Below are 13,035 nucleotides of genomic sequence, written 5' to 3' on the forward strand. Positions count from 1 at the left end.
CTTCTCACAGCAAACAAAACCTGGCCAGAACTCCAGCACCTGGTGTGTGTGGGGTTATTCTGCCCAGTGAGGGAAAGCTGTGACAGCACAGACCTCCTTTAAAGAAACCAGCTTTCAGCTGAGATACAATCAGCTGTTTGGGACAGAATTTGGAAAATAAATGCAGCTGGAAAACAACCATGTGCTAATTTATGCTAGAATCAAAACTAGGCCCATGGTGGACATGGACAACACTTGCAACTGATTAAGGCAACAAGTTTTATTTCCAAGCACTTCAAAGGAATTAAAATACAGAGTCAAGGCAGATTCAGTAAACTCCACTAGCTGGGACAACATTTTAAAGAAACAGAGGTATCATGCTAATATAATTAAAATATCAAATCAACAAGGGCTCTGTAAGTACTGACTGTGGTATGGGTGGCAGAATACAGGATATTTTGATACACAAAACTTGGTCCCTAAATCAGGGAGAACTTCATACTTCACAGAATTGAAACAATTCATATGTGTTCTTAATTAATAATGTTCTTAATCTGACACACAACTTTAAGACTTTGGTACAAATGAAGCTGTACTAGAGAGATGAGTGTTACTTTTCTGCATGCTATTGAATGTTAAAGCTCTCACAGATATGATGCAATACAGATTCTAAGGGTTTTCAATTTACCTTTTTCATTTTTTTTTACTTAGACTGTGTAGTAAAGATTCAAAATTCATTACATTTGAATAAACAGTGCATTAGAGTTCTTCAAAAGCATTTCATAGAATATAACCAATACAGAAGGGCAAAGTTCTTTAGGCATTCCAACTTTTCAAAAATACTCAAATACGGTCCAAAGAAATTTCATCCCAAGGTCAGCTAGAAATACTCTGAGTAATCATTTTGCATCTTCAACAGCTGTGAAAAGGCATCAAAGCCGACAGAAACCCAACCCTTTTCATGCAGAAATGTGTTCTACAATTTTGGAAAAGAATGGGGGAGATATTGACTTGCAAGGCCACGAGAGCCAGGCAGGATGGTCCTGACTGGATGTCACATCCCACATCTGGCATCTCAGGGGTAAAATGCAAAGCCTGATTTTCTCTGCTTGCTGTGAACCAAAGAAATACTGGAATCTGTCTAGGAGAAACACTGGAATCTGTCTAGGAGAAATACAACAGTACAGGCAGACAAGGACAAAGAAAATGCAAGCCAGCAACACAATAAAACATCAAACTTTGGGTGCAAAGGCAAGGAGTTTGAGGAGGCTCCAATAAAAGTGTCCTAACTAAGGCACAAAGAATGTTTTCCATCCAGCTGTTGTGACAGCACCTCAGATGGTATAATAAGATTTTACACTTCCCTGCAAATTTTGTCTTGCATTACCCATTAGCCAATTACCAGCAAAAGGCCACAGCAAGCCAAAGTTTTCAGAAACACAAACAAATCTGCTGAAACAGATGTTCCCTGCTGGATTTCAGACAATTCACACATGGAACAAACCTGCTCTGTTCCTTACACTTCAACTTTTATCAAGTATTGGAAGTGAAAGAGGGTAACAGAGATCAGATTTTTTTTAAATGGCTTTGTTTGGAAGTCAAAATGTTTGCTCCTTACATGATATGAATATTGCCATTATCCAGGAAAAAAACCTAAATTGCCTGTCTTTTGTATATAAGCCTGCTGATAAGGAGGGATAAAATGAAGAATAAAAGAAGCCTTACTTTAGACTTTGAATATCAGCATTCTTTTTTCAACATTTATACTCAAATTTTTTTCAGAAATATTCTCTGATCTTTTAAACAACAGTTGTGAGACAGCAAGTATGACATAGTGGGACATGCCTGCACACCAAACCTTTCAATATTGTCCTTTTTTAGTACTGAGGAGATGAGATAAACGGCAGAACCCCTGGATTTGCCTGACCTTGATCAAGAAGAACAAATTTTTAGCTGAAGTGTGCAACACTGCCATGATTACATCAATCTAATCTGGAAAGCACGTGGTTTATATATAAACCATGGTCTCTGCCTCATCCATCACACTGAAAGACAATAAAACATATTTCTGTTTGAAAAATCTGAAGGGAAAAAAAATCCATTAACCCTTATTTTACTCCTTACATAAGAATCCCCAACCATGTTTCAAAGACTACAGAAAGATGCATACATATTCAGGTTTCTAAATATGGATAGATATAAATTTAAATGTAAATGCTCTTACAATAACAGACATTGTAAGAGAAAAATATACTCTGCATCATTGCTGAAGAAATCAGTTCTGAAATAATGGAATTAGGAAATTTTGATCAAACTGCCCAACCACCACCATAAAAAGCCATCTATTGCTACAGAGAAAAGATTTACCTGGCAAGGGATCCCATATAACTAAAAAAGACAAACTGGAATCAGTGAGAAATGAATTGGATTGCTGGACAGAAGCATATTCTTGCACATGTTCAAGCTACTGGGAAAGTAACAGAGCCAGCAGGTACAAAAAAACCCTTCCAAATGTCTGCTTACCCTTTCCTGATCCAATCACAGCCATGCTGTTAATCAGGCTGGATTACAGCCCAGATATTAATTTGGCAAACAAAACAATCATCTGAATCAGTCTGTCCCCTTCAGATATGCTGAAAACAATCTGCCACGGATAATCCTGCCATGCGTGTGCTCCTGGAGAGCCATTTGTGCTGAGATGAGACCTCTGCACTCACACACAAATGCCAGAAGGATTCTCTATCCATTCACAGTGTGGAAATGCGTCCTGTAATGCCCAAGGAATGTGCACAGTGAAGGGAGGCAGCTCAAGGAGTTGTGGACTCCTTTGGACTAGAAATGAATAAATCCTGCAGATGAACTGATGCTGTGCTGGCTCATCAAAGCATCGCTGAGCAGAGGAGCCCTGTCCTGCTGCTGGGATCCCTTCAGCTTCCTCTGCACCTCCTGGGCTTTGGCTTTGGTTACAGCTTTTTGTCTTTTAACCTAACAAACTATCTCAGCTCATGAATCCTCTCACTTTCACCTTTCCTGTGTCTCTCCAACCCCAGCGTCAGGTGGATGGGTGTACCAGCTGCTGCCTCAGCCAGCTCCTCAGTGAGTCCAGCCCTGTGGGTGACATTGTGTCCCTCCTCCTGCACTGTGACAGCGCTGTTAAACATAAGCAGTACTTCTCTTGGAATCACTGTTTGCAGAGAGCCCCAGTGCACAAAAAGAATTCCCAACACAAGCCGACTCCTGGACAGCACCTGGATACCAACAAGGGGTTAACAAAGAGGAGGAATCACAGAGCTCCAGCCCCTGGAGCCAAACATTTCTGTGTAGGGAGCAGGAATGAACCTGTCCAACAGACACAGAACTGAGCCCACGTGCACAGACGGTCAGTGCACAACCTCTGCTCCCATCCATAGCTATGCTGAAGACATGGAGCAGAAGAAACAAATGAGAATTTTTAATACCTAATATTCCTAACTATTTCCACAAAAATTTATTCTTATTCTCATTTTTTTTAAAATTCTGGTTATAATGAGAACAAATGCGAAGATATAAGCATTGAATGAAATTTTCAATATAAAAATTTAAACTGTCCATAGATAAACAGCATTCAATACAGAAAGAATGCTATTTATCTCTCTCCATTTTATGATTCAGAGCAGTGGCCTGCATTGAGTTGTTCTCACAAATCTCAAGTGCCATTTCCAAGTTTGCTATACAATAGTTTCAGTGAAAAAGTACACAGGACTACACAACATTTACACCACACAGAAGCAGCCTGAGGTCAGAGCATTTGTCTGTGTTAAATCAAGACAGATCAACTCCAGCCTCTTCTATAGCAGCATATTGGTGAGCTTGTCTCAACAGGAGCTCTACTACAAGGACCCTGAATAAATCATAAAAGAACTCACATTTCCATTCCTTTTTTCTGGAGAAATACATAATCTCTGATTTCTAACTCGCTGATAGAGCTCTTTAAGGATAGCTTAGGAAAACAAATCTGTCAATGGGTATTTTCCTTACTGAGAGGAAAATTAAAATGTAGGAACAAAATATTTCCATACCTAAGCACAGGTTGGCAGTAAGTTAAATGAAAGAAAAGGCCCCAACCTGAGTCTCTTCTGTCTGTACAGAGATAATTTTTCTCACATCAGTCTAAGCCCTCCCTTGTCTTTCAGTGCTCTTTAGACCAGGTCCAAAAACCCTGTGACCACAAAAATATCTGCAAATAAGTTGGGTCATAGGTACGTGTTGTCAGGTCAGTCCTTCTTTATCAAATCTCCTATAAATAAAGATAAAGATTTTATTTTAAAAAGTGAGGAAAAAAAAGACAGAGAAGGAAACGTCAAGTGGGCAATGACTTGTCTCTAAAGCATCAATGATAATGAAACTCTCTGGCACATATAAACCCTATAAAACCCCACACTGAGGAGCCTGGGTTATGAACAGCTGGCACCACCCAAAACCTTTTAAAAGGAACTATTCCATCACAGCAGCAGAAACTGCTCTCTCCCATTGCTGTGAAGTTTTATTGGTTCACAAACACAGACAAGATGCAAGACATGTTCCCATTCACAGCGTACTAATATTTACAGAAATGTGGGGTTTTCCCTTTTTTATATAACTTCAAAAGCCAACTCCTCTCTACTTTTATACCTGTTGAAAACTTAATGGCCAAATGTAAACAAAATTTCAGCCATGCTGGAGTCTCCCACAAATTATTTTTCGGTTAATTTTGATAGATAATTAGCATCAACTCAGACTTGAGTTACCCCTTTCCACTCTGATTCTTCTCCCCTGAATCTCAATATTTTAACTTTCCATTTAGCCAAGTGTTAAAGCAAACAGTTTCTGTCTCCTGCCCTCCCCCTTGTCCCCAAGTGAAACATAATTCCTTGTATGCAATGCAGGTATAGTACATATGAATATATGCCAAACTAACTTGTGCATGCATTTACTTCAGTGCTAATAAAATATTTTATTCATGCACATAAAAGAATGTTCTTTCTAGCTCGGTGAGCTTTTTAAGAGTTATTAGCAGGAATGTGTCATATACCTAATGAAATATATTTCAAGGTAGAACAGATTCAAAAAGAAAAGTAAAAGAAAGTCTGAGAACTAATCCTGTAGACAATCACAGAATTATAATTTTGAGATTTATCAAAATATCTTCAAGATGAAGATATGAAAAAAAAAAATCTCCCAATAAAAATGTAATTTATTTGCAGCAGCAACCATGTTTATACATATTAATACAGGGATAGGAGATGTGATGGCTCAAGGTGGAACACATCGGGCAAAAACCACACTGTAGTCAAAGCTTTTTTTTGCCCTGTGCCTTAGCAGGTATTGCAGCCCAGCAAATCCACTATCCATGTCCCTTCTGTGTATTCAGCATATGTAAAAGTCATGCAGCAGAACACGTTGACACTTCAGTGGGAGGTCAAATTATTGTTTTGGCACTTCTGTCACGCCTGTCACTTCAATTCCACTTTATCAAATTACAGATTGCTAGATAGAGTTGGATTAAGGGGAAAGACAGACACACACACACAGAGGAGCAACTGTCACCACTTCAGTTGTGAAATCCCATAATTGCATGTCAGTGACAGCGAGAACAAGAGAGCAGTAATAGGGCTGACATTATGAGCATTCAAATACCAGGAAACTTTGCAGCAAGACTTTGCACTCTGTCAAGCCACATGCCAGGAAATGGACTGGATTTCTGAGCAATTCCTCACATTAGAATTGCCAATATTTATTAGGCTGGCTAATAAATAATGCAGTGTCTTAAGTTGCAAGGCAACTTTCAGCTCCCTGGTTCCCCAGAAGCATTGCTTTTATTTGAAAAGAACACAAAACTAAGACAAAGGAGAAAAAAAATCCTTTGATTTAAAAATATTGCTAAAAGTAGTATAAACAGCAATAAATAATGTTGATTGTGGGTTTGATTCAGTTTTCTGAGTTTAAGGATCCCGGGAGAGCAACAGATCTTGATTTCAAGATCTATATGTAGATAGATCCACATATATATATATATATATATATATATATATATAATTGTGAAGGAAGCAGCCTTGGATTTCAAGTAACTTTTCTGGTAAAAAACAAACAAAAAACCACACATCCCTTAGATAACTTCACCCTTTTGTGGAAGTTGTGGGAAGTCTGCACTGAGGAAGGCATCACATAAATCTGACTTACATGAGCTGGGATGTCAGGGGAAACATCTGCTGTGCTGTGACAGGAGGATGCTATTCCTGGCACAGCTCATTATTCCCCCTCTGGGTTGCTCCCCCTGCTTCCTCAGTTCTGTGGTCAACCCTCTCCACTTGGTTGTGTTCCTGTCCTGCAATGGTTCAGCAACACCTGGCACTGTTTGTGCACCAGGGAAAGAGGCAGGGGAATCAGGAATCATTTGTTCACTCTGTCAGAGGGGCCAGTAGCATTCAAAACTTCCTTAGATTCCTCCAAATCTATACCCAAATATAATTTAGATACTTCCCTACCAATCCATTGGAGTCTATGATCTTCCCTCACAACAGCAACAAAAAAAAATTATTTCAATGGGAGTGAAAATGCATCTCAATAATGCACATAATTATGCACAATGATTGCACAATGCCTTCACAAGGGAATAACAATGACACTTATTCCCATTCACTGCTAAAGAGCCCCTAAACCGCAGGAAAAGGGACTACCATGAAAGAAAACAGTACAGTAGCAAATCCACATCTATGATGCCAGGAGCTGACTTAGTCCCTCCGTGGTGCTCCTCACTTTTTGATACCTTATTAATTCCCTTCTACAGTAATCTGAGGATCAGAGAAATTGGATAAACTTTTTCTCCTAAAAAAAACCAAAAACATTCCCTTAAACTTCGAGAAAAAAACATCTTCATATGATCACTATGAATTAACTAAAAAAAACCCCAAAACAGCCTGCAAGAAGCCATTGAATAGACAAACCAAAATATATTTGCAATGCTTTTCTTTTTCTCCTCATTTTGCCTCAGACCCACTTTATAACCTTGCCTACATCTGCCCTTCATCCATCTATTTCTCCATATGCAACTCAAGCCATAGAACTGTAAGTACTTTCCTCATAGGTGTTTTTAATTTGTTTGCCAAGTAATTTGAGATCCACTGACAGAAAGTACTAAAGGGAAAAAAAAATGAAATATTTTGCACAGCAGGCAGAGAAAAGGCAAGGCATTTCTGCCTCCCCCATAGCCCACAGCAGGTAATAGGGAGTTAGGAACATTATGGCACTCCAGGGAACCTTCCTGACCCATCAGGTTATTGCCCTGATGCTCTGCCATAAACTCTGCTGCTCTCATAAAGCCTCTGCACTCCCAGCTCTGAAGTGGGACATTTTCAAGTCAAGATGCATCTCAAAAATATTCTCTCCATCAGCCACTTCCTTCTCCAGAAGGGAAAATGCAGCAGAGCATCCTGGGTGACCTTGAGCCCCCTGCTAATGGTGCTGAGCTGCTGCTGAATGGGGCATTTGCAACAGGAGAACAGCACTGCACATCACAGCCCCATCAGGGGCAGGATAAACTGAAATAAAACACAGATGGAACAGCCAGAGCTGAAGGATAAAACATTCCCAGCATGGCGAAAACAAGCTGAGACAAAATTATCCAGCACAGAAAGGTCGCTGTAAGTTAACTTCCAGTTTGCAGTGTCAGGTGGAAATGTCACACAAAGGATGTCAGGGGATGTAACTTCAGATCAGAGTTTTGGTTTCACAGCTTTGCCATGAATTAATCTGATGATATGACAATTGCAGAGTAAAACAAAGAACGTCCTTTGTGCTCTATTCAGATCTCCAAGACAGAGCAGGACTGGGAGAAATCTTATTTACAGTTTCTTTTTCTACTTATATGTTTGGAGGTTACTGTTTGAAGCAAGTCCCATATAAACATATTGGAAAAAAAGGATTACTGCTCAGACCGAGTAAAGATATGAACTGAGATTAAATAAAAAAATAAAGAAGAGTTATAAAATATAATTTCATAAAAAACAAGGTAGGTTTTTTAGGTAATGGGAGATGATGGTGCTGTGTAAGGGCAACACCAAGAAAACGGCTGCACACATTAGAAGCCTTCTAGAGAGAGACAGACAGTGGTGTGGTTATATCAAATGGAAGGATTTCAAAGGAATATTCTCCCTCCTGGCAAAATGGCCAATATCCTTATTAATTGCCTTCCACCAGACCCATTTTGTTTGTGCCCAACACACAGAGTTATATCAGAAAACATGGGCAAAAGGAAAAACAACCTGACCATCTGCCATCAGCCTTGCAATAGCAGAACATCACACAGGCCTTGGAATCATGGCTCAAATTCCCAAATGTCACATGGCTAGCTGCAGATATCCATGGATTTTGTACAAAAATCACACATGGCATGTTTTTAACAGGATTTTTCCAGTGACAATTTAAGGGTCACTTTTCTACATTTGTTTCTTTGAGAAGCAAAGCTCAGATCACACGAGTCATTTAACATCCAATATTGTGATGTTCAGAATGGTGGTGGGACATCAAAACAAGAAAGCCTGGGAGTGTCAAATGCAGAAAAAAAAATCATTAAGTAGGAAATGAGTTGTACATACACTTATGGGTCTTCTGCAGGGAAAGGTAAAGGCAATTAAGTAATTCATAATTATCCAGACCAGAGAGAGCAGACTGTGCATTGCTTGTCACCTGGTATTCTCAAACCTGGGAGCTTTTAGCCTTGCAGGAAATAAATAAAAATCTTACATGGAAAGGTCAGTTGAAGACAATGAAAGGAGAGGCAGATCACAGTGATGAAGTGGTTACGATAATTAACTGCTATTTTGGAATTTAAAGAATAATAGATTTCAAAATAATAAGTACAGTTATTAAATTTGAATTTGCCTGCAGGCAATGCTTTAGTCATGGTTACATAAATTTCTACTTCAGAAGTTAAAGATTAGAAAACTTCAGAAAAAAAGGAACACAAGAAAAGGCACCTTGCAGGTTTGTATTTTGTGGTTAAATGGGAAAATTTCCCATTAATTACTAATGATATAGTTCATTAGTAGTATATTCCATTATGGAAGTGCAAATTATTAGACACTAATGATGCATGCCCTAATTGCAGTAGTTTGTCTTGATTCTAAGTTCAATGAAATAAAAATATTTATTTACAATGTTTCAGGTTTATGAATTATGTTACATTCTTAATTGATGCTTTCAACAAACATGAAACAATTCATTAGTATAAACCAAGACTGATGGATCTGTGTTTGATGATCACTGGTAGCTCCCTCCCTGGACTGGAAAGAACAACTGCCTCTTAAACTTGGTGGAAGCTTCAATTTTGGGATCAAACACAGAGAAAAGATGAAACAGATTGTGCAACAAGGGGTGTTGATCACATTCCTGCTCTTTCAAAATAACATGCTCAAACAAAATAACAAAAGGAAGAAAAAAAAATCCAGGGGTTTTCTAGACAATCCTTTCTGCTAATTGCCATCTCTGGATATCCTGAGTCACTGAAGGTGGAAACCAGCCCAGCTCAGAGCAGTCCCTTTAAACCACCAGAGAAGTGCTCAGACACACATCTCCTGAAATTCCTCCTGAGGTACAAACCATGCATCATCGACCAGGAAAAAACCCACAGTTTCAATAGGCTGGGCTCTGCTAGATTAAAGTTGCAATACCAGGAAGAAGAAATACAACAGCTGAATAAATTGTCAGGCTCCTGACACCTTTTCCCATAATTCACATTACAGAAAGAACTTCTGGCTTGGGCAGTTTTAATAGTTGCTAAACACTAAAAAAAGTCAAAACTTGGGATTTAGAAGTAAGGCCCCAGCCTGGATTTCAGCACAAGTTAAAGCAACGTGAACCTAAATGGAAGCACCTGGAGAGTTTGATGCAAGCTGATGCTCAGAAACTGCAGCCTCAGTGGGACAGTACCAGCTGGACTTTAAATCACATGTCATGTTCTCAAAACTTCGACAAACTCAGTTACTATTCCACACAGAAATACCCTGCACAGATCCAGATTTTCAAATTTCAGTAGCAACAGATTTTCAAGCAAAACACATTTCTCTCTTGAAAATTGCATTGATTTATTTCTGACAATTACACATATTTTTTTAAGCTGAAGGTTTCTTTGTGCAGCCTTTGTTCCTTAGTTAGTTTTTACCATGAGTAAGGTGAAGAACACAACTGAAAACCTACTTGTATCTGGTTTATATTTGTTCACAGAAAATAAAACTGGAAACATTTGTTTTAATCAACCCCTTAAAGGAAAAAAAAAAAGGCTTCACAGGTACTACTTATAAAGCAAGAAAAAGCAATTATCTTGCTGTGTTACAAGTATTTAACGTGGTATGCCAACTTTATCATAACAGACTCACAATAACTTTGTTAACAATGTAAATTAAGAATAGGAAGTGCAACTGCCTTGTAAACCTTTTTTGAAGCACAAAGAGATTAGTACTATAATTCACTTCTGCTTCTTCTAAAACAGTTATTCAAATTTTTAACAAGTATATTCAAAAGAGTAAGACTGATTTCTCCCCATTGAAGTTAAAATACAGCATGAACATTTACACATGTTAAGAACCATAAAATAATTTCACACGGTTTAATAAAAAAAAAAACCCTGAACAACAACCAGAGATAATCCCAGCCACTAGAGCTGCCTGAAAAATCACATTAAAACAAGGCACTTACTTTTCTGTCCTCAGTTTCTACACCAGAACTGCACTCAGCTTTAGTGTCCTGCAAGCACAAACAGAGAAGCCCATGTCACAAACACATTGAGCAGCACTGGGGAGTAACTCAGCTTGAAGAACTGTTTATTTTTGTACAGAGTTATTAAATATACAATGTCTAGTATTGTGCCTTTAGGTGAAGCTCATTAAACTTTACTACAGGCATAAATTTAAAGACAGGATTGAAAAAACACACAAAAATAAATACAAACACCCCAAACCTATTTCAATACAGCGTAGCCACCTCTCAGAAGAAAATATGATTTGTTAGTATACATTTTCTTATTTGCTTCTATCTTGAGGAAAATATATTTCTTGCTCACTTTTTTTTTTAATAAATTATGGAAGCTGAAAGAAATATAAAGGTAAGCTAAAGAGGAAATCTGCTAAAGCTTCTATCTGTTATTCAGTGCTAGCTAGGAGTTGATAGAGATTTGTGTCTGAATCTCATTGCAATATGCAAGAATAGCAAAGCTTCTGTTTATGATAAACATGTAAATGTGTGTGTGCACAGACTGGTACACTTGGGGATATCTTGGATGTTTTCATCAGGGTGAAACAAATGATCTCAAACCTAAGGACACCCAACACATGATCCTTTTATTCCTAAAGTATTTTGACACATTGAACCTATGGATTTTTGTGCTGAAGACCTGCAGGGATAATTGTTATCACAAAAATTACACTCCAAAAGGCATTTATTGCTTCAGTCACCCTTCTTATAGCAAGTTACTAGTGGAAACTGAGTAAGCCAAACATAATTCAAGTCACTAAACCCTTGTAGATAAGTGTCCTACTAATTTTCTTCTCAAATTTTCTTTTCTAGTGAGGATATTCTTGGAAGCACATTTTGCTTAACTATTGCAGCTTTAGAGATTTCTATTGGGAAAAGAATAACATATGGCTCAGGGACAATTTTTTGGGAAAAGTACTTCCCTAACCTCTCACCAAAGCTGGAACTACTCTAAGAAGATTTCAAATTATTGGTGAGTTACTTGCACATAAATTCAAATGCTGATAGCAAACAGCAGCTCGTATTAAAAAATGAAAATGAATGTAAAATAAAAAATTTACTTTTCTTCTACAGCATGTCTATTCATCTTAAATGAAGGACTGCTTTTACTTCAAAGCCAAAGACTTTCTACCTAAACCTATGAAAGTTCTCAAAAAATTAAATAATTCAACCAAGTAAGATAAAGCAAGGTTTCCTGGAAAAAAATACTTTAATTCACAGCAAATTATACTAAAGATGGTTTCATAAGGCATATCAAGTTGTATCACTTCTTAGGAAGCAAAAAACCACTTGTTGTTCTAGCCAGTCTAATACCTGAATCAGCACCTCTAATACTCTTTACATTCCATCACTTTTCATGGGGAGCCAGATTGCAGTTTGGGGAATAAAAGACTCAAAAATTTTCTTTCAAGTGTTTCTTACTGGCAGCCAGACAGTCTTTCCCCACATCTCCCACATGGAGGAGACGGAAATTTTCTCTCTGACTACAGGCTCACTTCCTGAGCCTGTTTGGATACTTACACCTGCTTCTTTTTGGGGAGGGATAAACAGCTCAGCTTTTCAAAAGCCTTCTCCCTCAGGGAAAAGAATTCAAACTCCATTAGCACCAGTGGTCTTCATGTCCTAGCTGTGCCCTAAGTCACCTTTTGGAGAGAGGGTAATGTTCTTTAACATATTTCCTGGTTAATCAAAAATGAATCATCTCTTTCCATATCACCAAGGACAAGAGTGGCTCTGTCTCACACACTGACCTAAATTAACTGAAAGCAGAATAAAGCAGCTCCTCTCAGACTGTAGTCATGGCTAATACAGGCTCTCAGCATGATGGATATACCTGAGGACCCAACAGCACTCTGGTTCTGCCTGCTGCCCATGGAACAGTGAATATTGCTATTTTACCACTCTCCCTTCCCATTAAAAGCAAATTCTAAGAGGCCCAAGTTCACAAGCATTCATTACTCAATTAAAAATGCAGTTTTACCTGGATGAAGCAAAACTCAGCTTCCTCCCAGCTCAGCTTATGCGGTGTGGTTGTCTGGAGCAGCAAAGAGAGGCAGCAGAGCAGCCTCAGCCCCAAAAAGGTGGGACCAGCCCAGCTGAGCCTGCTCTGCTCAATCAGGAGTTAATGAGATAACGAGATACACCTGGAGCTGGGACAGCACCTGGAACCCAGACCCCAAACGGAAATGAGACCTCAAATTGAACCCAGACCTCACCTGGAACCCCGACCTCAAATGGAACTGAGATCAGTCCCAGGAAAAGATTCAGGCTGAATGGCAAATTTCAGCATTT

General features: G+C 38.6%; 1 protein-coding gene across 20 annotated transcripts in view; it reads right to left on the minus strand.

The window, feature by feature from the left end:
• Nucleotides 1-13,035, minus strand: part of RBFOX1 (RNA binding fox-1 homolog 1) — a 1,162,974-nt gene that overhangs the window by 514,735 nt on the left and 635,204 nt on the right. For 18 of the 20 annotated variants that reach the window (XM_063171112.1, XM_063171116.1, XM_063171128.1 and 15 more), the window contains one exon: nt 10,690-10,737. The exons of the other annotated variants lie outside the window; for them this stretch is intronic. In XM_063171112.1, the coding sequence (XP_063027182.1) occupies nt 10,690-10,737 (48 nt within the window). The remainder of the gene's footprint in view (nt 1-10,689; nt 10,738-13,035) is intronic. 20 annotated transcript variants of the gene reach the window in all.

This window comes from Melospiza melodia, chromosome 18 (assembly GCF_035770615.1).
Source record: "Melospiza melodia melodia isolate bMelMel2 chromosome 18, bMelMel2.pri, whole genome shotgun sequence".
Classification (NCBI taxonomy): domain Eukaryota; kingdom Metazoa; phylum Chordata; class Aves; order Passeriformes; family Passerellidae; genus Melospiza; species Melospiza melodia.